Source organism: Canis lupus, chromosome 30 (assembly GCF_011100685.1).
Source record: "Canis lupus familiaris isolate Mischka breed German Shepherd chromosome 30, alternate assembly UU_Cfam_GSD_1.0, whole genome shotgun sequence".
Lineage (NCBI taxonomy): Eukaryota > Metazoa > Chordata > Mammalia > Carnivora > Canidae > Canis > Canis lupus.
The window spans coordinates 14,994,079-15,018,462 of record NC_049251.1 but is presented as its reverse complement, the minus strand read 5'-3'; the positions used below and the strand labels follow the sequence as shown (position 1 = coordinate 15,018,462).

Genomic DNA, 24,384 nt, shown 5'->3' with positions numbered 1-24,384 from the left:
TCTCCCCAGTTAAAGTGCTCCTAATTTGGTTTAGAAAATCTGTCTGGACCTCCTTCTTAAGGATAGCCATCCAGAGAGGTATGGTTTATGCTAAAGAGGCTGCTCTTATTGCAGAAAGGGTGTTAGGGGTCTCCTAAAGGAGAATGAAAGGGTACATAGCAAAGGAATGAGAGGCTGAAGTTGGTCCACTGATAGATGTGAGCATCTTTTCAAAGAAGCTGGATTCTTCCTTTTCCTTGCATTGGGGAATCACGGAAGTTAGGTTTTATGATGGCTGTCATTTGCTACCTCTTGCATCTTTACCTGGACAAACTATTGTAGATTCTTACTGCAGCAATCTCTTCTCTGTAATTTCCTCCAGATATCTTAAGAAACAAAGTTTCTTGTGGATGATTTATTTAGGCATTCTTAAGTCACATAAGCATAAAGGGAAATAGAATTGGGCAGCCCAGGTGGCTCAGCGGTTTAGCGCCGCCTTCAGCCCAGGGTGTGATCCTGGAGACCCGGGATTGAGTCCCACGTCAGGCTCCCTGCATGGAGCCTGCTTCTCCCTCTGCCTCTGTCTGTGCCTCTCTCTCTCTCTGTGTCTCTCATGAATAAATAAATACAATCTTTTTTAAAAAAAGGGAAATAGAATTAAGCAGAAGAGATTAAACTAAGAACCATTGTTTAGCTTGGTAGCTTTTGAAATAATCTCATTACTTCAGGTATGGAAACAAAAATGAGGATTTTTACTTGTGCTGTTGAAAACTGGGGTTCTAAAAAGAGTCATCGAGATAAATTTGCACTTAGTATGTCTTGCCTTATGTAGTCAGGGATGAGTGATTATTGCCCTTGGGTCCAAATTCTAAGTTGAAACCATACTTCTCAAGGAATCTTGTATCCAAACAGGCCCAGGAAATCTTGTAAAATACTGCACTCAAAGCCTTCTGCTCATAGTTTCAGATGGAGAAGTGCAGAGTGTCAAGCTGTTTGGTACTGAGAAAACAGAGTAAAGTCCTATGATGCCTTTTCTCCAGGTTCCCCTGGTAGACAGTTTTGGTAAAGGTGTTCACCAATAGATGAGGCTTCTTCTTCTTTCTTCTATGGAAGAAAGCCTTGTATGAAGTTGTTGGCAAGATGTGCATTTTTTTCTAGGCTTAAAAGAACTTCTATCCTTTGGTTGTTTACCTGTATCCTCCATGACCTTCACATCAGTGTCTCTTAATATCGTGCAACTCTGTCCTCTTAGTAAGAGAAAACATTTTGAGTTTTTAAAATTTGAAATAAGAAATAAGTTTCTATATTACTGAGCCCTGTGCGAGGAGGAACTTATTGTTTGGAAGACAAGATTAACACGTGGAAATATTCTACAATGTAAAACAGAATACAACTAAGTTCCAAATTGTGCAGGTTGAGTGCTATACAAGTGAAAAAGAAAGGGGAAGGAAATGATTGCTGGAATACTTGGAATTAGGCTTCCAAATAAAATAGCAGAAGGAAATGTGAAAGCCCCTTTGTGAGCAGACCTTTTGCAGGAACACACACTCTTGCCTATCCACAGGGCATACTGAGATTGACTTTGGTGCCTGTAGGCTGCTGGTGACCCAGGCCACTGCCTCTCAGCATTAAGTATGACCAACAGATAATGCTGATGTAATTATTTCAGAAGACCTTATGACCTCATAGATTAAACTAGGTTTTCCAACTGTTTGCAACCCATGAAAATAGACTTCAGACTAAAGAGAAAAGAAAGAAATTTCTTGTATGCCAAATTTTTCCTTTTCTGTAACTTTTCTCTTGACATCATCGGATAAGATTTTCTTTTAGTACTGAGTATTTAGTTCTGAGACCACAAAGATGTGACTGTTCAAAGCTAAAATAAACAATGCTAATTTAATCTCTATGGTTGACTAATCTGATAAACAGCATGGCCTCCCTGATCACTCTCTGAATATTGGGGCCACTCAAATTGAGTCATGTCCTTTAGATCTATGTTACAACTCTGTCCCCATTAAAAAGCCTTTGTGTCACTTTTCAGGCTATAGTTGTCACTGTATTACTGTATATCTCAACTTGAACAAAAAGGTGACCTGAATAACTGAACCAGTTTGAGTTCATGTATTTAAATATAACTGGTGCTTTAAAATACAATCTGTACACAGAATCTTGGACCATCCAAGCATATCTTGTGCCAGATAACACATGCTAAGTAAAATGTAGAGGTGTTTCAGTTTTCATTTGCCTTTTTAAGGTCAGAAAAAAAAGAAATAGTTGAATACACTAGGTATATATTATAAAAAGAGTTGTTAGAAAGTGACTTGCTTCTAAGTGTTAAATGTTTTCCAAAACACAATTTTGGTACCATTTCTACTTTCTCATATTGAAGGGGGAAAATATTTGCTATTATTAGCATATGCCCAATAAAGTCTTTTACCAGACCTCCCTAAGCATATACATACAATACTGTAATGTATCTGTAATACTTAGGAAAGATTTTTCTTTGCTGGGTTCCAGTTGCTTACAGTGCTGTTGTTGGCCAGAAGTGGTCATCAAAATATTCTATATTCATTTTCCATTTCTTTTCTATAATGTTCCATCAGGGTTTTAGTTCTATATCTCTTAATGCCACACTAGTCATCTCAGAGAGTTTAGGCATGAGTGATATTGGAATGGACCCCAGTCTGAGTATTGGATGCCAAATGGAGAAGCTTCCTGCCCAGGTCAAAGTTGCAGTCTATTATCAAGCTAGATTTCTCACAGTCCTGGAAGAATTGCCGTGTGAAATGTTCCATAAGACCCTTTGTCTGTTAGCTGTCACTTTTCTTCTTCCAATTCTGTTTTTGCCTTCTTGATTCTTATTTTGGATAAAAAGATCTCAGGAGGATATTATTGAAATAGCTTTCTCTGTGGTAAAAAAAAAAAATGCTCAGTGTAGTTTGTCAATTTTTGTTACTATTTTCTCAAAGGACAATGAAATGTGTCTCATTGAGCTTTGATTGTTGATGCTGCATATTACTTTCCATCTTCCCCATTTTCAAGTGTTGTAAAAGAATTATAAACATGTGATGGTCTCATATAAACATCACTATTTTTAATACGTGCTTTTCCCCACCACAGATATTAATGAGTGTGAAACACCTGGGATCTGCATGAATGGACGCTGTGTCAACACTGATGGCTCCTACAGATGTGAATGCTTTCCTGGACTGGCTGTGGGTCTCGATGGTCGTGTGTGTGTTGGTAAGATAAAGCTATGACTAGATAAGACACGTGGTAGAGATCCACACTCTGTCGACCACTAAATCCCGCCAATAACAAATGCACTCTACTGTAACGGATAGGACAGAATTAATATTTGTGGGGGAACAAACCAACAGTATCAGTTTTCTTCTTGCATAAATTTAATATTAATCTAAGAGGTAGAAAGATGAGCTGAGATAAATGAAAACCAAGGGAATCCCCACCTCTCTTTCCCCTTTTTCTTTTCTAATCATATAGATGTACTTAATTTTCACCAACTCTCCTTTGTTGATAATAGTTATGGAAATTGGCCTGTATATGCTCATTATCTCATAGTGGACATTTTCATATAGGAAATTGAATGTCCGAAGGGAAATCTAGAAGGCAAAGGAGGATACAGATAATCAAGAACTTTATGTAATATTTTTATGTCTTTGCATGAATTTTGAAATTTATTGAGAAATAGATATTAATTTTATCCAAATTATTTTTAGAAAAGGCAGTCAGTAAACACTTGAATTGGGAGTGGGTTGGGCATGGCTGGAAACTCCCTCTCTGGTGGTAAAGATGATACTACTTAGTAGAGCAATGTCTATTAACTTGTATAATGAAACTTTTATAGATTAAATTTCCTCCATTTTGAAAGTACATCTAATTCAAACATTCAGTAATTGCATGTTTATTTTGAGATAGGCCACGCTTCTAAGAAAGATCTTATTTATCATGGGATGAGGGTTACTGGTCATCCATCATTCATTTAACTTGTATTGCCCTCGTCTGCAGAAGTTTGAGGAAGACAAAATGAATAAGATAGAATCTCAGGATAGAATCTCACAGTTGAGTAAACCATTGGTAGTCCCTAGAAAACTGAGAGTCTGGCAATTGGTTTCCAGTTCTTGGAAGCTGAATGTAGTGTGTTTTATTTTGTCTTTTTCTTTTGAAACCTAAGACCAGAGGCATTTTCTGTGAGTTAGAACAGGGACGATGGCTAAATAAAGCCAGCTTCACCTTTGACCTGGAGAGTTCTCATCTGTTTGAAGTGATAGTGTGATGACAGTTGCTTCTTTCTGTTTAGACACACACATGCGGAGCACATGCTATGGTGGATATAAGAGAGGCCAGTGTGTCAAACCGTTGTTTGGTGCCGTTACTAAATCTGAATGCTGTTGTGCCAGCACTGAGTATGCTTTTGGGGAACCTTGCCAACCATGTCCTGCACAAAATTCAGGTATGTGGTGTCATGAGGATGCCCTCGTACTACCAGCCTTCTGCCACCATCTACAATCTTTGCGTCTATAAAAGTCACAGGGAAAGATTATATTATGTTCTCCAGATATATCATTTACCTTCCTGGGGTCTTGGCAGGGTTACCCAGGGTCTGATCACACGTTTTTCACCCAATCCCAATAATCTTTGGGAACAGGCAGCATGTTTAGAACCTCCATCCTAACTCTTCCACCTTAGTAATAGTCACGCTCTTTGGAATTCATGCAACTTGCCTTGTTTTCTAAAGTAGTTTCACAGTGTTTGCATTTTGCAGTAACTATTATAAAAGCAGAATTTTACAGAGTGTAAAAGTAAATAATTTTCAGATTACCTGAATATTTCCAACTTTTTTCCAAAAGGCCATGTGAGAATTTTGTTCAAATCCCTCATGTTGATTTAAGTGTGCTTCTCCTAAATGATTTTATTCAACCCTAGGGAAAAAGTATTTTTCTCAGTTTGAAGTGACATGGTATAATGAAAAGAAAACTGGTTGGTGAGTCAGAATTCTTCCCAGCCATGGGCAGACAAATTACTTAATTGGGGGGTTTAGTTCTTTGTAAATTTTTGTTTATTTAGGAGTTTTGCTCACCTACTTTCAAAAGGACCGGAGATGGCTTACAATAGTAAACAACTATAAAATAGAATAATATGGAAAAGGGATCCTTAGTTTTCTCATCTACAAAATGGATTATTTAGGTAATCCAGAAGATCCTCTCCAGTTATAAATTATTTCTGTCTGTAAGGCAAAAATAGTTTATTGAAACTAAAGCAATAAACTGTCAACATTTGGAAACTTGGCAGTTTCCTTTCAATGTTCTAAAATAGATCCAATATTGAAAATATGTAGCTCTGATTGGTTGGTTTAAATCTAAGATCCAGTTAGTTCATTTCTGGCCTAGATACAATCAATTAAAAATTAACTCACAATTTTTAAACATTTGCCATTTTGAAAATAATATTTTAAATTAGAGAGTTAGAGATTAAAATATGAGAAGTTAGAGAAAGTTAAATGGAAGACTTTAAAAGAAATGAAGGAATGCCAGTTAAAGAAGAAAGCCTTATTCTGGCTGATTTCTTCACAAATTGCCATTTTATTACCAATCAGTTCAATTCATGCTCACAATAATACTTCAATTACACACCATAAAATACAATCTTATTCAACAAAGATACCTCCATGTAACTTTATAGTTGTATATCGTTAATACTGTCCTTTTGTAAGTTACTTTAACTTTTCAAAGTACTTCTCTTACATACTTTGAATTTATAAGATGAATGAGTATCATGAAAACTGAGTATAGGTGATTTGTTTACATCTTCAGTAAGTGGAAGAACCAGAACTTAGAATCCAGGACCTTTGGTGCATATAGTTCTTTGCTTTTGCATTTTCCTCTGGACCCAGTACGTGTCCAAAGAATTCTCATGATACCTAGGGAAATGAAGTAATATTATAAAAAGATGACTAAAAGAGACCAGATTTCTTCAAGCAATGAAGCTTAAGGAGGGTTAAATTTGAAGCCCAGCCCCACTAGCTTCTGTTTTATATTTGAATGTACTTGCACAGAAAAGGTCCACATGTGGAAGTGCTTTCCCTCAGTTTGGTTTCTCCACCTCTTTGGTAGATGAAAATGCCAGATCATGAAGGATCTGAGCATAGAATATCCCTTATTTCAGGAGAAAGGGGATATTTTAAAAGGTACTTAAAATATCTAAAAGTTTCCTTCTTTAGTCAATTTAATGAGAAACTCCAACCAGATTACATCTAAAGTCCATCTTTGTGTCCTGGAAGGAAGCCAAGGAAGCTATATATGAAGATATTTCTCACTGGCTGCTGCATGTTTATTTCTTATAGGAATCAGTCAGTTAAATCCACAGAAGTATAAGTATTAGGAATCTTCTCATATGTCCACATACGGTTGTCTCTGTGGCACAACACCAAATTGGCTCAGCAGCACGTACCACTTATTAAATGCATGAACTGTGTGAGGAGCCATGTGGAGCACTTTACATGTTCTCTTGTGACATCCATAGAACTGTCATGTGAGTTGGGTATCCTTGTCTCCAGTGTGTAGAAGAGGAAACTAACAAAGAGAAACGGCTTGCTCCTAAATAAGCATTGTCCTCAGCGTTCAAACCAGTGCTGACCTGAATTGACTGACTGCAGAGGATAGTCTAATATCAGATCCTACTCAAATGGAAAAGAGCAGTGACAATAATTTGCTTCCATTTAGGCCAAGCATCAGTTAATTTAGCACTAATTGTGAAACTGCTCTTTGCAAAACTGGCATGATATTGTTTTTCTTATTCTGTTACTTACAGTATTTTGAAAGTGTTTTAATTAATCACTGACATGAGAGAATAATGACATGGCATTTCTTTTGGCTATGACACGGCAATTCTTTTGGCCTCCAGTCCCAGGCTTTCAAACACACAATGGCAGCTACCTTCCCAAAGGAAGGTCCCATTTAGCTGGATTTAAAAATTAAGGAATTTCACCAATTCTCTCAAATTGACGTTTGCATGAAGGCAGAGGCTCTGAAGGGTTCAACCTTCATTTTAAAAAAATTCTGTGTAACTCATTTGCATCCACTGTCATCAGGAACAGTTTTCTAGCACTCAGAAGTTCAGGAGCTATTTGCTTCAGCAGTGAGGTGTGGTTGGCCTCTATAAAGAGGCCGTCCCTAATAGCTGTTCTCCTACCACTTCAGCACAAATGATTTGCATTTGACCGTGATCAGACTCCGTGGTTGCCGGAAACTGTGGGCAACTAAGAGGACACTTTGTTTTCCTTGGATAATGTATGCTTCCAGTTAGTTCTCCATTTACATCATTCACTCTTATGTTCATCTAAGTATTGTTGGAACTGTATGTGAAACATTGCATCAGTTTTAGGAAATAGAAATCTGATTCCATCAGAATTTGGGAGCATATTCTGCACACCTCAGTTTCTTGGTAAGACCTCAGTTTTAACATTATGCAATACTTTGCCTATGGATTTATCAGAGAGGATGAATTTAACATTCCAATGAGTGTGAGTTTTAAAAATATACTTAAATACAAGTGCAGAGAGAAATGAGAAAATGTTAAGTACTTGATTGTACTAAAAAAAAAAAAAAAAAAAAAAAAAACTCCAACAGTTCACACTAAGAAGCAAAATTATTCCCAAGATAGTGGGAGAAGGTTTTATTAACAGTTAAGAAACCACATTTTAACAGGCACATTTCACTGTAAGTGTAAAGTGTTCCCCAGTGAACGAAATCAAATTATAGGAAAAACACCTTTTCCAAAAGCGCTTTGCACAAGGAATTACTGTAACTTGCTTATGTCCTTCAAAGTCGTTTTCCACAGTGATGCAGAGCCTTTCAAATGGGAGCCTGGGATACCAGTGACTCCCTTGGGAGATGCCTCCTTTTTCTGTTACCACTTTCTTTCGGTTCCACTCACTTAGGAGGAAATGATGTGTGCAAAGCCAAGCACAGGATCGACCTCTTCTACAAACAAAGGAATCATTTACTATCTGTTAATTTATTGCAGCGGAATATCAGGCACTCTGCAGCAGTGGGCCAGGAATGACATCAGCAGGCAGTGGTAAGGACTGGTTTGGAATTCACTTCCTTCAGCATGTGCAGAAGCAGCAGTGGTGGGCCCTCCTCTGGGTTTCCAGTTGGTCCCTTTACATGCAGACTGAGGAGGTCTGACCTCTTCTCTGGTCATCACTGCATGATGTACCTGGAACACCTAGAAGCCCCCAGGGGCAGAGCAACTGTGGTACACTGGGTCCTGGGATTGCTGGGTTGAGGTGTGGGGCTTGATACTGAATAGTTGGGTGTTCTCCCAGGGTGATTGATGGGAGGACTGCAGATTAAATACAATGAGTGTGGTCTCTCATTCATGAGAAGAGACAGTCTGGTCCCCCTTTGGCTCTTCCACCATCAAGTGCAGTTCAGGGTTATGGGCTCAGTTGAATTATTAGACATTCACATTTGAATAATTTATTGACTATCAAGTGTTCAGTCAGTATAAGATGTCAATAGGGGGATCCCTGGGTGGCGCAGTGGTTTGGCACCTGCCTTTGGCCCAGGGCGCGATCCTGGAGACCCGGGATCGAATCCCACATCGGGCTACCGGTGCATGGAGCCTGCTTCTCAATCTGCCTATGTCTCTGCCTCTCTCTCTCTCTCTGTGACTATCATAAATAAAATAAAAATTTAAAAAAAAAAGATGTCAATAGGGAGCTATCTTATATTTTGTAGCAAGCAGAGATAGCAATTAACTGAGTGGGAAGAAGATGAAATATTTCAGTAGACGGGTTAGAACTAGAGAAATATCTGTACCATGAAAGAATTAAAGTTAAAAGGGAGAATTAGAATGAGGGTAAAAACAGGTGACAGGAAAGATGAAGGGATTATTTTATTAATATAAAACTAAATAGTTCAACTCAGGACAGGTCTGAAAAAAAGTAGACCTCATGATTCATTTCATCATTATATGTGGATGAAGGTAGAGAGGAGATATTTGAGGGAAAGAGGAGTAGTAAAGAAATTTATAATGAATAAAGAGTGAGTGGGGAATAAATAAAGTTGTGATAGGGACCTGGAGAAGGAAAATCATGTCAACCTTGACTTATAGAAGATTTGAGACTAGCCATTCACTGATTGTCATCTGCATCACTCTTGACTAGAGAGCTCTCCTCAGTCTGTAGGCACACAGAAGAGGGAGGACTTAGCCTCATCTGGGCTGAGCAGCAGAGGGGTTTCCAGAACAGGTGATGTTTGAGTGTGCTTTGAACCAAAGAATAGGCCTGGTTCCAAACACTCCCCACAAAGAGCAAAAGGACATTGTATGTTCATGGCAGAACGAGAAATTTAAAGTAAATAGAGTTAATATTTTAACTTAATCTTGATTATTGAACCTACAAAAGTTTGAACCATGAGAGTGACACAGTCATCTTGTTTTTTAAGCTAAGTCTGATGGCACTGTGGAAGGTACACCAAAGAGGCTGGGCTGGTGGCAGGGAGACCAGCGGGAGGGACTGGGGCTCTGTGGTGATCCACTTTTCCATCTTGATGTTTGAGTCAGAAGACCAGGGGTTTTCCTTCAGCCTGATTAAAGATTGGTAATCTTGTAGTTTGAGCTCAAATGCCAAGTTCTTCTCTAGGACTGGTGGAAGGAAGATGTGAGTCAGAACATCTTGTAGTGAGAAACAGTGATCAAGTTTCCTCATCAAAGTGAAACTTTATTTTCACTAGGTTCTAACGTTGTTACATTTATTGTAATGTTATTTTCTTTGGTAGTTCTTTGATGTTAAATTTAGAATGTTATTGATACTGAACTTTTTTCTGGTGGTGCAGATATAAATGAATGTGCGTTAGATCCGGATATCTGTCCAAACGGAATTTGTGAAAATCTCCGTGGGACCTACAAATGCATATGCAATTCAGGATATGAAGTGGATCCATCTGGGAAGAACTGTGTTGGTAAGAAGTTTTACCTGTTTCCTAAGACATCTCACACATCATGCATTGCTTCTTTGTTGCTTTGAGGAAACTGCTTTCAGTAGATGAAGGGCCTGGGCAAATGGATGGCCTTCACTTTGGGTGTCAGCATGGCACATACATGCCTTGATTAACTAAAATTTACATACCTGAATCCTGAAAATTTATAAGTAGTCATGTGTCATGTTCACTCCAAAAAAGAGAAGCTCCTTAGATGTATACAAAATACAGATTGTGAGCCATTTCTTATGTGTCTACAAAGATAGCCCTATTTTTACCGAGAGAAACAACTCTTTTCCCAACCACTTTATTAGATTTAATCAAAGAAAACCCAGTTTATTTTCAGTAATACCTGTTCTCTGTTAAGTTTAGCAAACACCATATATTTTTTAAAGATTTTATTTATTGGGACATCTGGGTGACTCAGCGGTTGAGGGTCTGCCTTCCACCCAGGGCATGATCCTGGAGTCCCAGGATCGAGTTCCACATTGGGTCCCTGCATGGAGCCTGCTTCTCCCTTTGCCTGTGTCTCTGCCTCTCTCTCTTTGTGTCTCTCATGAATGAATAAATAAAATCTTTTAAAAAGATTAATATTGTATATATTTATTTGAGAGAGAGAGAGAGGGAACAAGCAGGAGTGGTGGTGGTGATGGCAAGGGGGGTGGGGAACAGAGGGAAAGGGAGAAGCAGGCTCTCCACTGAGCAGTAAGTCCCATGATGCAGGTATCTATCGCAGAATTCCAGGATCATGACCTGAGCCCAAGGCAGATGCTTAGCCAATTGAGCCACCTAGGTGCCCCAAGAAAACACCACATTTTGATGCTCTAATAAAATCTTAATGAAAGTACCAGCCAGTAACTATAAAAAAACAAAAACAAAAACTTTGGGAATAAAATGGTCAATATGGGCACCATTATTATTTTTTTTTAACTTTTTCCAGTTGCCTAGACTAGTATTTTCTGAAATCTACTATCTATTCTATGGTGCAGTGACATACTACTGCAGATTTCCTGAAGTTCAGCTTCTAACACCAGAATATTCAAATTTATGGGAATATGCGAGAGTATACCAAAAGCAAAATGTAAGACGGTGTATCTTTTTGATTTGAAAGCAAAACAAATTTTACATAAAAAATAGTTTCATGAAGAAGGGAGAAAATTAATCAGTTTTAATAAGTATAAAAACGGGGCCTCAAATATACTTTTAACTCTCTAAAAGCCATTTAGGGTTTAGGTGTTAGAACTTATTCTCTCCTGCCATAAGTGGTATTTTAGTTGCAGGGTTTGAAAAGTACTGCCATACGGTAGTCAGTCATTGGAACATGTAATAATTCTGAGATGCTGCAGATTGAAATAAACACAAATGTCTTTGTTTTCATTCTTTCAACACATAATCGAGCAAGTATTAACTACTCCTCAGGTGCTGGACTCAACTATTGCCTAGACAGCCATAGTTGCTATATGTTCTGACTCAAGAAAAGAAAGTTCCTTCTCCTATTTGTCCCTGGGTAACAAGCAATTTTACTTGCCATGGCTCCTTACTTTACCATTGCAAATCTGGTGTTGAGGAGCTTGCCGAAATACTTAGATCCCTCCCAAGAGACTTGTTACCTCTGATTAGACAGACAATACTTTAACCTTAAAAGGATTAAGATTAAATTACATCATATAGAACTTCATTCCTTTGGACAGGGAAAAATGGCCATGTCAATTAAATATTTTGAAAAAGTTTACTATTTTGAACTATTAAAACATGACCATCTCTGATATATCCATGAGTTTTCCTCTGTCTTCTTGTCATCGTGCAATTCTTTTCAAAGCTCCTCCAACCTAATTGTGTATTTCTGTCTCCTTTCAGGAATCTTTGTACACCAGAAAGTACTCTAGTTCGTTATAGTCCTTTTAATGTATTACAGAAGGCCTCATTCACATTTGATTCTTTTATACTTTACCATTTCTTCTTTTTCTTTTCTTTTTTTCATAGCTTCTTCTCCTACAAAATTCTGTGTTTCTATGGACATTGTGAGATCAGTATTAAAACAATATGTGCACCTTTACTCTAGACTCTATGTGTGGCTCTGTGTACAAAGACTCTATGTGTTTCTCTGTCTGTATACAAAGAAAAGAGAATGATTCTAGAGATAGAATGGAGAGGAAAGATAACTCTAGATGTCCTGAAACAAACCCTCTATCGCTTTGCCCCTTCTGGCTCTCTGAACACCTGAGTCATTTCTGCAGGTCACCTATGCTCACATGTTCCTGCCTTCTCTTCTTCCCTGTACTTCCACTATTCACCATAAATAATTTTTCTTTTTGTCTTCTGTCGAACTGCTTGAAGGACAGAACATGGCGAGAATACAGTCCCTCTTGTACAATGTAGAGTTCTAGAATTTTGCAGGTTGAAGTAAAGAGGTTCAATAGGTTGAACTCCTATTTTCCTCAAATTAGGTTAGTTAGGCAAAAACCAATGTTAGAGGAATTTTGCCTCTTTGCTTGAGTTAATCATATCATTGGACCTTAAATACTTAACCTAAAAAAGCATGAGAAGTTGCGTGCAAGGGAATGTGCTCCACTTAAGTTCATGTTTATTGGTTTTCCAGATATTAATGAATGTGTATTGAACAGTCTGCTTTGTGATAATGGACAATGTAGAAACACTCCTGGAAGTTTTGTCTGTACCTGTCCCAAGGGATTTATCTACAAACCTGACCTAAAAACCTGTGAAGGTAATCTGTGTTTTTATTCTTACACTGTGTACTTTATTGTCTTTCAGTATGCCAGTGAAAAACCATGAGAATAAGTTAGAGTCACCTCTATTTTAGACAATTACGTCATTGTAATTGAGATTCTGTGGTCCTAAATGACACCTGTATGCACTTTGTAGGCTACTGATGGTACTTACTTACAGTTGCCATTTTATTTGCCATCATTTAAAAGATGAAGAAAATATCACACTAAAGTTAGTAATTTGGATATCACATCTAATGTTTGCTCCAGATTTTCTGAATAAAAAGATTCAGCTGTATGCCAGATTCTGTGCTTAAGAGATATGCTCAACCATTATTTTTGACATTCCATCTAGTCTAGAAAAGAACTTCCTAGGTCAGCTTTACTATCTAATAAAGAATATATGGTAGCAATTGAGGCCAGAGTTTAAATATTCTTTCATGCCCAAGACTACTCTTTAGCAGTAATGTGGAGCTGTTTTTGTTTTAGACATCGACGAATGTGAATCAAGTCCTTGCATTAATGGAGTCTGCAAGAACAGCCCGGGCTCTTTTATTTGTGAATGTTCTTCCGAAAGTACCCTGGATCCAACAAAAACCATCTGCATAGGTATTTATCCTGCTGATCAGCATTGTATTTAATGTTCACTTTTAGTGCAAAAGAGTTTATTGCAAAGAATTTAAATATGGATGAACAAAATTGTAAATGACCACTATCACTTGTTTCACATGTCATTCATGCTGTAATTCCAATGCACATTTGCTTTTTTTATATAGATTCTGTTATCTATTAACGTCATCTCCCACCTCCCTGCAGAAACCATCAAGGGCACTTGCTGGCAGACTGTCATCGATGGGCGGTGTGAGATCAACATCAATGGAGCTACCTTAAAGTCCCAGTGCTGTTCCTCTCTTGGTGCTGCCTGGGGGAGCCCTTGTACCCTATGCCAAGTCGGTAAGAGAGTTGGACCCATTCCACTGGTCACTTGCTTAGAAACTGGAAACCCAGTACTTTGTTCATTTAGATATACCTAGGAATTCTAGATTTAGTTCTTATGACCTCTGTGAAACGTATTGCTGAAGAGGAAATTAAGAGAAGTGTCAAGGACAGTAATTTTGTGTGATTTGGTGATTGGGTTATTTTCTACCACCCGCACTGTAATGTGGTTACTTAGTGTTGCTTTCCTAGATCAGGAATTCCAATGGGTTCTCTTGGAAACTCATAATTAGGGGTCTTGAGGTTTTTACAGGCACAGATTATCTTCCAAAAAATGTATTGATGTTCTTTACATTCAGGACTTAACTTCTAAATCTGTTGCAAAGCTGAGGTCTGAGATCCTTGCTGATGATTTTATTGATTCAGTGTTCAGATATATAAATGTGTGGATTTAAATAATGTGAATGCTGCATGGCGGGAGATCTTCGAATTCTAAAGTTTATTTTCCGTGTTCATGTTCTAGGAGTCATATATTATGATTCCTGTTTTAGAGCTGATAGCAAAAAAGAAGTCTAGCCAAGTTCCTTCTTAGTCATCACCTTAGCATGATCTTTAGGGGATCTTTGGGTCTTTCAGGACCTCTCAGAGGAATTGAGCTTAATTCAAGGAGACATTTCATCCTCTTCCTCCTCCTCCTTCTTCTTCATCTATGCAATCTCAGAAACACTTTGTTATCTTAGACTTATTCATAGCAACAAAATCTAATTCATGCCCAGGTCCTCTTTTGGATTTCTTATACTATGTGATAAAGAGTCAGGATATTGTTATCTCAAATTTGTTTTTTGTTTTTGTTTTTGTTTGTTTGCTTTACAGATCCCATATGTGGCAAGGGCTACTCAAGAATTAAAGGAACACAGTGTGAAGGTATATTTATGCCTATTTATAAACCATAAATTTCTGTGTGCCTGAAGAATGCTTGTGTGAACTTGGACTGGATAAAGTTGTCATGTAACTTCCCAGTGAGAAATATGCAGCAGAGAGGAAAATAATGAGAACTGCAGAACATAACAGATGTTAATTTCACAAGCATATATATGCTGTTGCCAGTGTTGGATCACTCTGGCCACAGGGCAGGGTGACTGAGAATGGTTTAGGCTGACCATGGTTTTGAGTGACTTCACTTTCAAAATACTATCAGGAAGAGAAAAATGGAAGTTTTCGATGAGGCTATAAAATTTGCATTTTTTTTCTTGGTTTGTCCTGGTGTGTGTGTGTTTGTTTGTTTCATGGTCATGGATGACCTTTAGAAGGACATACTCTATTGTCTCTTTTTTGAAAGCTTACATGGATTCTCTCCAGTTTATTGTGATTCTTTCTCACGGAGTCCCAGATAGACGTAGGTCAGGGTGACTAACACAACCTGACATGACACGGCAGCTGAAAAATTTTAAAAACAGCAATTAGTCCCATATGTGGAATGAAATGAAGTTTTTTTTTTTCCCTGCTAAAATAAAGAGAAACACTACAACCCCCACCCAAAGTTTTGTTCCAAATGATGACTGAATCCTTTGGCCTTTCTCTGGTCCAGACCCACTGTTAATAACTTATCTGACCTCAGCAGCACATTTTGGTGTACAAGTGGCCAGAACAAAAAAACCCAAAAAGGTAAATTTCCCACTTCCCACTTATCTCTCTCACAAGGAAAGACTTAAAATATTTTTTTATACCATCCCCAGCTTAAAAAGTTATTTTTTCTGAACAGAGACACAGTATGGCATTGGGAAGTGCTTTTCTTTGAATTAACTTGATGGTGAGTATTTATCCAAATTATGTGCAGGGAACACACTACTTTCTATTAAACAAACTGGGAAGGACTGGTACATTTGAGATGTTTGGGTAAATGGTGAATGAATGAACATGAGCATCTTTTGACTCTCCCTAACTCAAGCTGGGACCACCAAGGCTTAGAACAGTCTGAGACTGTTGCTGAGCTAGAACTAGTCATACACTTTCTGGGGACATCTCAACATTTCTTAAAAGACATTCTCTTGACTGACCCCACATATTTATTTCTCAGTGGGATTTTTGTCTTCAAGCGATTTCTTCTTTGCTAGTTTGAAAGATGAGATTTCTGTTTCTCTATCTATTTTGGATATCTGATCTCATAAAGCTAGTTATGTGGCTCCTGGGGGCCTTACCTGAGATGTCCATAGTACCCAGAGCTGTCCCCAAGAACTCACACCAATTCCCAGCCTCTATAATTAAAAAATTACTCCCTCAGACTAATGGAGAAACTCCTATCTTTAGTAAAAGGTGGACTCAGTCTGGTTGCAATTCAAAGTTCCTAGAAATTCTACATGAACTATTTGGAGACAAACTAGTTTTATGAACTTATTTGGTTCAAAATGACCTTTTCTGTTGTGAGAATAATTATGACTCCATGAATGAAATAAAGTAGAATGATGTTATACAGATATTTTAACTTTATTTTTTTTCCTTCATAGATATAAATGAGTGTGAAGTATTTCCAGGAGTATGCAAAAATGGTGTATGTGTTAACTCTGAGGGATCATTTAAATGTCAGTGTCCCAATGGGATGACTTTGGATGCCACAGGAAGGATCTGCCTAGGTAAATCCTGAACTCATTACTTTTCTAATGGTCATTTCTTAAAGATTTAAAAACTCAGTTAATAAGATAAAGCTGAATATTTGGTTCCAAGTACAGAAACACACATCCCAAATTCAGCATTTCCATTAGGATTCATAGTGGTTTCCTTGATAAATAGCCTTCCTCCTCAAGCTCTTCATTTATTCTTTATAAAAAGAGGCTGGAACATGTTAGTGAAGAGAAACTTTAGTTTCTTACTGATGTGTAACTATTCCTTAAATCATTATCATCACAATCATTATTCCAGAACTCTTAAACCTGCCTCTATATGCCACCAACTATATGGTATAAAGTGAATGGTGGGAAGAACAATTTTGCTTGATTAGAAACTGTAACCCATACCCACTAGGCATGTCCTGTCATTGACCAGATGGACAAGTCATCTCAGGAAACCCTTGTGGGTGTGAGTGAAGAGTACCAGATTCCTGAATAGTGAACCTGAAGGTGCCCAGGCCACTGTCACTTCTGATCATGGTGGGATTCTTCATGCCAACTGTTAGAGCCCAAGTGGCATTGATATCGAAGAGACTGGACTCTGAGTTCTCAGAAAGTTGTCCTGTGCGTTCTTAGTGGCAGGAGGTCTGAGATCCCACAGTATGTGTGTGGCATCTGGCAAACTTATTCTGAAGCTACTTCAAGGCTTCTAACTGCCAGGAATATGTCTCTTGGATCACTTGTTTTTGAGTCCATGGCTCAGGTACATTGTATATCTGAAACCATATTCTCTGAAGGTCATCCTGAGTGAAGGACCACCATAGATGGTTTAAAAGAGTGGTATGAGGTTAAGGGATTTGGATCATGTATGAATCAGAACTAACAAACCTTTAAACGTAGAGCTTTATATGGCTTATAAACATAAGCAATATGGAATAGAAAAGCTGGAATCCAGAGGCTAGAGTCTTTTCATGGCCGTGGATGTCCGTTAATCTCATTTTGAGTCTGCTTTTTTGTGTAGGAGGAATTGACACTTAATGAGAGCCTTCTTTCAGGTTCTTCAGTTCAAAGATGTTTCAGTGTTTAATTTAGAAATCATTTAAAAAGTATCCGTACATCATATTGGAGACAACCTGAATGTAAGTTTGCCCAGAAGGCTTCAGAAGCTTTCTAACATTAAAGAAAGTTCAGGCACGTAGGTGAATGATTAATGACCACATTGTGAAGGAGAGAGGGAAGATAATGCCTAAGGTTTCAATTACACTTTACAGTTTCTAGATACACAGTCTCATCTGAGCTTCATAGAACGCTTTCAGAGATGGGTGCAACATCATTTTATGGATGTGGAAATTCAGGGTCAAGGTTAATAATTTCTAAAACAAGCAACTTCTTAGTTGCAGAACAGCACTACATTCCAGATATCTTGACATCTGGTATATCACTTCTCTTCCTCACAATTCCACAAAATTGGGGTTGGGGCTGGATGTATCCCATGTGTACCCAGAAGAATATACATGTAAGCACATGTAGAGGTGAAAGAAATACTTGAGAAGAGGAGTGAATGACTTTGCTTTGTTGATTTTCCTCTTCAATATTGAGTAGGGCAGTTTCATTTTGGAATTTAACATTACACTTCTCCAAAAAAGAAATGGATGTCAGGGAAAAGTGTGGGAGCTAGTTTAGATGTTCTCCACTGATAAAGAGTTCAGTTTCTTTTTAGCTAGAGAGGAGATTCCAAGGCATTATGGAATGCATCGTATTGGTAGTAAGCATGTCTTACAGAGAAAACATCTCCCAAAAGAGCACTGTGGGATTTCTCAGAATACTGTTCTTTATGTAGAATTATCAGAAAAGGCCTAAAATTGAAAGGAAAGTTTCCAGAAATAGGAGGTGCAAATAAATATGAGCTGCCAAAGAAAAGAAAGTATTTTATTAGGTGGGAATATTCATCAGAAAGCCTGGACTCCTTTTGAGGAAAATAATTAATTCCAGCCAATAAGTACATAGCAAATTATTATGTGTATTGTACTTTGTCTAACACAACGGGTTGACAGTTTGGGGTGGTGAAAACAGGGTAGCTCTCCTTAGCCTCCCTGTGTTCCGTCTGGCAGATATCCGCCTGGAAACCTGCTTCCTGAGGTATGAGGATGAGGAATGCACTCTGCCCGTTGCTGGCCGCCACCGCATGGACGCCTGTTGCTGCTCCGTTGGGGCAGCCTGGGGTACTGAGGAATGCGAGGAGTGTCCTGTGAGAAACACGCCTGAGTACGAGGAGCTCTGTCCCAGAGGGCCCGGATTCGCCACAAAAGAAATTACCAATGGAAAACCTTTCTTCAAAGGTACGATGGTTTCAGTGGCTGGTTGCTCTTCTTTTTAAACCAGCAGGATGTTCTGCAAAGAGGAGAATAACAGTGAATATCATCAATGTGGTCATCCCCTGGTCATCTCTGCAGACATTCCTCACTTTCTGAGTTACATTCAGCAAATGTTCACTCTGGAGCGGGTTTTCTTTTCCCACCTTTCAGGACTTCCTGAGGTTACTTGCCCCCCCGCCCCCCCCCACCCCCCACCCCCGCCTATTAACCATTTATGAAGTGTTAAAGTAGATTTTAAAACTACCCTAAGCCAAATATCAACAAAAAGGAAATTTTCTTGGGGAATTTTTATTCTGTCTGCTAAAGCCATAAAACTTGACCTCTTCCCTGATTATTTAATCCAGGTCACTGCAGTTCACCTGAGTATACCGTAGTGGAGGTGAATGGCATGACAGACCCAGGGGCAGATCCTCTTTGTCCAAAAACAGTGAAAGTCATTCTTATGGCAAGCACATTTCAGTGACTTATGATATTTCAAACATTATTTCAGTTTATTATGCTATAATCTAAAATTTGTATAAAAAATGAGAAGTTATAGATCTAATTCCAAAATTGATTTAACTTTTTATGCACAAGGATACAGAACTTGTTTACTTTAGCATGTGGAAAAATCATGACTGGTTTCCCAGAATTCCAATTTTTCAGAGAGGCCCAGCGTTTGTTCCTGGTATAGATTTTTGTCTTGGTTGCCATTGTGTCTGGGCCTAGTTATTATACTTCATAACTAAATCGACTTATAAAAATGGGAAATGAGTATATGAATATTGCTTAATTATCCTTATATAAATGTGTAAAAATAACTTTTAGTACTGAGTGTTTAATCCAAGAAGCCCTAGGGGTTGAAATTCACTCTAGAGAGACAGTTTCTAGATGATCCTCTTAAATGTCTCCTAAGTAAATTCAAAGGAATTTGAATGATTTGCTTCCAAAGGCTGTGGCACTGCATTGCCACAGAAAGACATGTTCTTGAAATTTAATCTGCTAGTTCTGTCTTTCATGACATTTTATAGAAATGAACTTGTATTTCTTGAGCTTTAGGTCTTGCTTTAGAAAGGCTCCTGAAGGAGATCTTTCACCCATTATATATACAGTCTCCCACTGTACAAGAAACTCTTTTCATTATATTAATGAAACCTTAATATTAATTGAGAAAATATTTTTAAATTATATACACATTTGAGAAAATATTTTAATAGCATACACTTATTTACAAATCATTTCAATTATAAATAACATCTTTTTTTGAAATTCTTATATTGTAGACGCATCCAAGAAAGCATACATGGATATCTCATTTCACTATACTCTTGGTTGGTTGACACGGACATTTTTTTTGTCAGTCATCTACTGTGTGCTTTGGGAATAGATGCTAGTGGCTTAGAATATTTATTCATTCATTTGGCAAATACTTAAGTATTTGGTATATATCAGGCAGTGTGCTGGGCTCTAGAAGTCCGAATAAACACACCGTCTACTTCCCTAATAAACTTTCTAAAATGTAGAAGTTTAAAAGTCTAGAAATGTTTACAAAGTCATAGTTCTCATGGATCATCACACATTCTTTAAAATGCATATTGCCAAGACCTTAAATCAAGACCTTTCAACTCTCTGGGTTTAAAATAGAGGCATTGAGAACTCCTAACAGGATGCTTAGGAACTTTCTGCATGTTTTATTTTTCTTGAAGATATCAACGAATGCAAGATGATTCCCAGCCTCTGTACCCACGGCAAATGCAGAAACACCATTGGCAGCTTTAAGTGCAGGTGTGACAGTGGCTTTGCTCTTGACTCTGAAGAAAGGAATTGCACAGGTCAGTGAAGGGCTTCCCTTTGCAGAACGCCCTTTAGAACTCTTCACCTTTACCACATTGCCACAAGAATGAAAGCTCTCCTGTTACTCATGTGTTGCCACTTACTGCTTGCATTCAGACATCGATGAATGCCGAATCTCCCCTGACCTCTGCGGCCGAGGCCAGTGCGTGAACACCCCAGGGGACTTCGAATGCAAGTGTGACGAAGGCTATGAAAGCGGATTCATGATGATGAAGAACTGCATGGGTAAGTGTGTGACCATCTGATCCTATTACACAGGTAATAAGGGATTCCCCGAAGCTTTGATGACTCAGAGCCTCCCTCCCAGCTTCTCCCTGCCCACCCCCCAACCCCCCTGCATGGGTCTCCTGACCAGTGTGTCTGGAATCAGTCTGTGGCAGAGGGAGACTGACGTGTGGAAAGCATGAGGGACTTCTTGCCATGGGTTGGCGGGTGGCCTAGGACATTAGTTATGGGTCCCAGAGAAGTGAGTTTAACACCTGGAAGAGACACCCCAGGGAAGAGAAACGATTCGAGCATTAGCTATATTCAAAGTGACATTATAGGGTTTCTATCCAATATTTCTAGAAAAAGAGCTTGATTAAGCTGGCTGCATTAGATTAGGTTCCCTAGAGAGAAGCCTGAGAAGGGGATTTTTTTTTTTTTTTTTTTTAAAGAGAAGCTGTAGAGAAGTGAAGGAAGGAAGTTAGGGCAGGGGAAAAGGCCTCTTAGCCTTAACCTGATCCCACTGAGCGCTCTGGAATGTGAATGGTATCAAACAATTGTCCTGCTTTTAGGCAAAACCAGACTGCATACTCCCTTGTCTGCCACGGGCAGCTGCCAACATTTGAGGGGGATGTAATTCTCACCTCTCAAGCATTTCTGAATGAGGTGGACAGCAGTTCTCCAAGAAGGGAGCCTGTGAGGCCTAGCAGCCAGGACTCCCAGCGACCCTGATGCACTGAGGAGTGCCCTGGCTTGGGGTCCTGAGCAGGACACCACCACCATCTTCAACTTGGGTCATTGTCATTTTGCAGATATCGATGAGTGTCAGAGAGATCCTCTCCTGTGCCGGGGTGGCGTTTGCCTCAACACTGAGGGAAGTTACCGCTGTGAGTGTCCTCCTGGTCATCAGCTCTCTCCCAACATCTCAGCATGTATAGGTAAGGAGGAAGACTTTCAGACCACATATTTGTGTCTCAACCCACATCTCTGCCACAGTCAGAAGCTTCTGGCTGGGTGTTTGCTATTTTTATTTTCTAAACAGACATCAACGAGTGTGAACTGAGTGCGAACCTCTGCCCTAATGGCCGTTGTGTGAACCTCATCGGGAAGTATCAGTGTGCTTGCAACCCTGGCTATCATTCAACTCCTGACAGGCTGTTTTGTGTGGGTAAGTTCTCTCTTTTATTTTATACTTTATTTTATTTAGTCTCTTTCTAGAAACACTCCAGTAATGTTCTGAGTTCTGTTTTCATCACTAGTTACTTTTACTTAATCTCTCTTGTTTTCCGTAAGTAAAATTCTTTTCATAGTGGCTCACAGTCTTTGGATCTCACCTCCCTTGTCTGTTTAAAGAACCATTTAAATGAAGGCTATGAAATGTTTTCGCTCTAACAAGTCAAATTTGAGCCATGCTGCTTTGAATACTGAACGATAGCACATGCTTTGTTTATGCACGTGCATACCCAGGCAAATCAGCAAGCAAGTACTAACCACTTACAATAAATGAAGCATGGGTTCTGTGAGAAACACAAAAAAACAGAGGGTACAGCGTCTGCCCTTAGGTGGTTTAGATCAGCTGTGAGATTTCAAAGATTAATTATTGGCAAGAAGACCATGTTCTCTTCATTCCTTACATTGAAATGGAGGCCAGGTCTGGCACTCCTTAAAGATGGGGTTTTGTGGGACAAGCATTTTGCTTTGTGGCTGGCCCTCTGTAGGTTTAGTTGTGCTCGGAAGAGTGGCACAGAAAACCCTCTGGGTTTATTGTGCCCAAAGTCAAAGTGAAACTTTGTGAAAACTGCCAGTTTTTGCCTGGTTTGGGGTGTACATCATGTGGAACTGCCAAGTCTCACATGGTTTCCACCCAAAGCCATAAATCAGCCCAAATTTTTCTGAATCATGGCCCAGGACAACTCAGAATTCCAAATCAGGTTCTTGAAAAGGATCAGAATCTCAGCCAATCAAACTGAATGTCAAGTTTATAACTGAATATGTGACCCAGAGAATTTCATCCACGTGCCTATTATCATAACTGGGGTTGTGCGTTTAGCCCTACCTGGCATGTGGCACCCCATGTATCATGTAACTGATTATTCACCTAACTCCCCAGCTGCAACATAAGCATTATGAAGGTAGGTATAGGTCTGTCTCATTCATGATTAGATTCTTATCTGTAGCATGTAGTAGGTTTGCACTTTATATTTGTTGAAGGAATTGAATGATGCAATGATTTCCAGTTGCCTGAGGATGTTTTTGTTTTGTCGTGTTGTGCTTTGGAAACTTGAAATGCATGCCATGATCATAGACACAAAGAAAGGTGATATTCTTTTTCTTTTTCTTAGACATCGACGAATGCAGCATAATGAATGGTGGTTGTGAGACCTTCTGTACAAACTCTGAAGGCAGCTATGAATGTAGCTGTCAGCCAGGATTTGCACTAATGCCCGACCAGAGGTCATGCACTGGTGAGTAGGTTTTAGCCTCCCGTGAAATACCTCAGTAGCCTAGAGAGAGGTTCAGGGCCCAGACTGGAGTCAGACAACCCTGAGTTCAAAATTTTGTTTGTCACACATTTTAACTATGCATCCTTAATAAAGATCCTTAGCATCAGTTTCCTCATCTCTAAGATGAGGTTCAGATTGCCTGTGTGGGGGAATGCATACAGCACTTTGCACAGTTCCTGGCACGTAGAGTAAGATATAATTTTGAAGAATCTGATCTTTTGACTTACTTCAGAGCTACTCTAGGTGTGCTCCTTGGACCAGCCGCATCAGCATCACCCAAGGGTATGTTAGAAATGCAAAATCTTAGGTCCCACTCAGACCTACTGATTCAGAAACTTCTGGGGATAGATCCCAATAATCTATTTTCACAAGTTCTCCAAGTGATACAGATACGTGCTAAAACTTGAGAACTGTTGCTCTAATTCACACCTCTTGTTGTATCATGCTGGGCTGGAAGAGTCATGTCTCCAAACTAGAGATGAGAATGGAGGTTGATGATACAGGTTTTCATTTTGGTTTTGGCTAAGAAGAGAACTTGGGTTTGGATATCAAAATTACTTTATCAGATCTAGGAAAATCTCCAAAAAAAACTTTAGATGTAAATTGACCAAAAAAAGTTAAATGTTGAAAATAAATATTTTTAACCAAAAGTACATGTAAGTAGATATGCTTGTTTTAAGCAAGTTTCACCTTTACAATATCAGTAAACCAGAAGATAATCAACTTTAGGCATTGAAATATGACAATGAAAAAATAAAATTTAATCATTGTTAAATGATCAGTTCATGTCAGGGATAAAATTGCTAGTTAAATGATGGATTTCTAATAAGGTGTAGAGATTGATCCTAAATAATATGCTATAAATCTTGAAAATGGATCTCTGCTTTTTCACCCAGGATAAATTGATGGGATAATTTAACCCTTCGTCTGGATTTGAAGCAAATAGGCTGTTTATTTGACTTGAGTTAGTTAACTTTTTCACCACTTATTAATAGAACTAGTGTTAACAACATGTTGGTTTTCTTCTCCACAGACATTGATGAGTGTGAAGATAACCCCAATATCTGTGACGGCGGTCAGTGTACAAACATTCCCGGGGAGTACAGGTGCTTGTGTTATGATGGATTCATGGCATCTGAAGACATGAAGACTTGTGTAGGTGAGCAAAGAACACAGAATTTCCCATTTTGTCTGGTTATTCACAAGCATGGTTAAATTAC

General features: G+C 38.7%; 1 protein-coding gene across 1 annotated transcript in view; it reads left to right on the top strand.

Moving 5' to 3' along the window:
• FBN1 (fibrillin 1) overlaps nucleotides 1-24,384 on the top strand; it is a 223,186-nt gene that overhangs the window by 129,842 nt on the left and 68,960 nt on the right. The window contains 16 exon segments of the mRNA NM_001287085.1: nucleotides 3,100-3,222; nucleotides 4,298-4,450; nucleotides 8,023-8,076; nucleotides 9,840-9,965; nucleotides 12,583-12,708; nucleotides 13,199-13,318; nucleotides 13,526-13,663; nucleotides 14,519-14,569; nucleotides 16,150-16,275; nucleotides 18,360-18,587; nucleotides 20,309-20,434; nucleotides 20,553-20,681; nucleotides 21,473-21,598; nucleotides 21,703-21,828; nucleotides 23,003-23,125; nucleotides 24,198-24,323. Of these exon segments, the coding sequence (NP_001274014.1) occupies nucleotides 3,100-3,222; nucleotides 4,298-4,450; nucleotides 8,023-8,076; nucleotides 9,840-9,965; nucleotides 12,583-12,708; nucleotides 13,199-13,318; nucleotides 13,526-13,663; nucleotides 14,519-14,569; nucleotides 16,150-16,275; nucleotides 18,360-18,587; nucleotides 20,309-20,434; nucleotides 20,553-20,681; nucleotides 21,473-21,598; nucleotides 21,703-21,828; nucleotides 23,003-23,125; nucleotides 24,198-24,323 (2,001 nt within the window).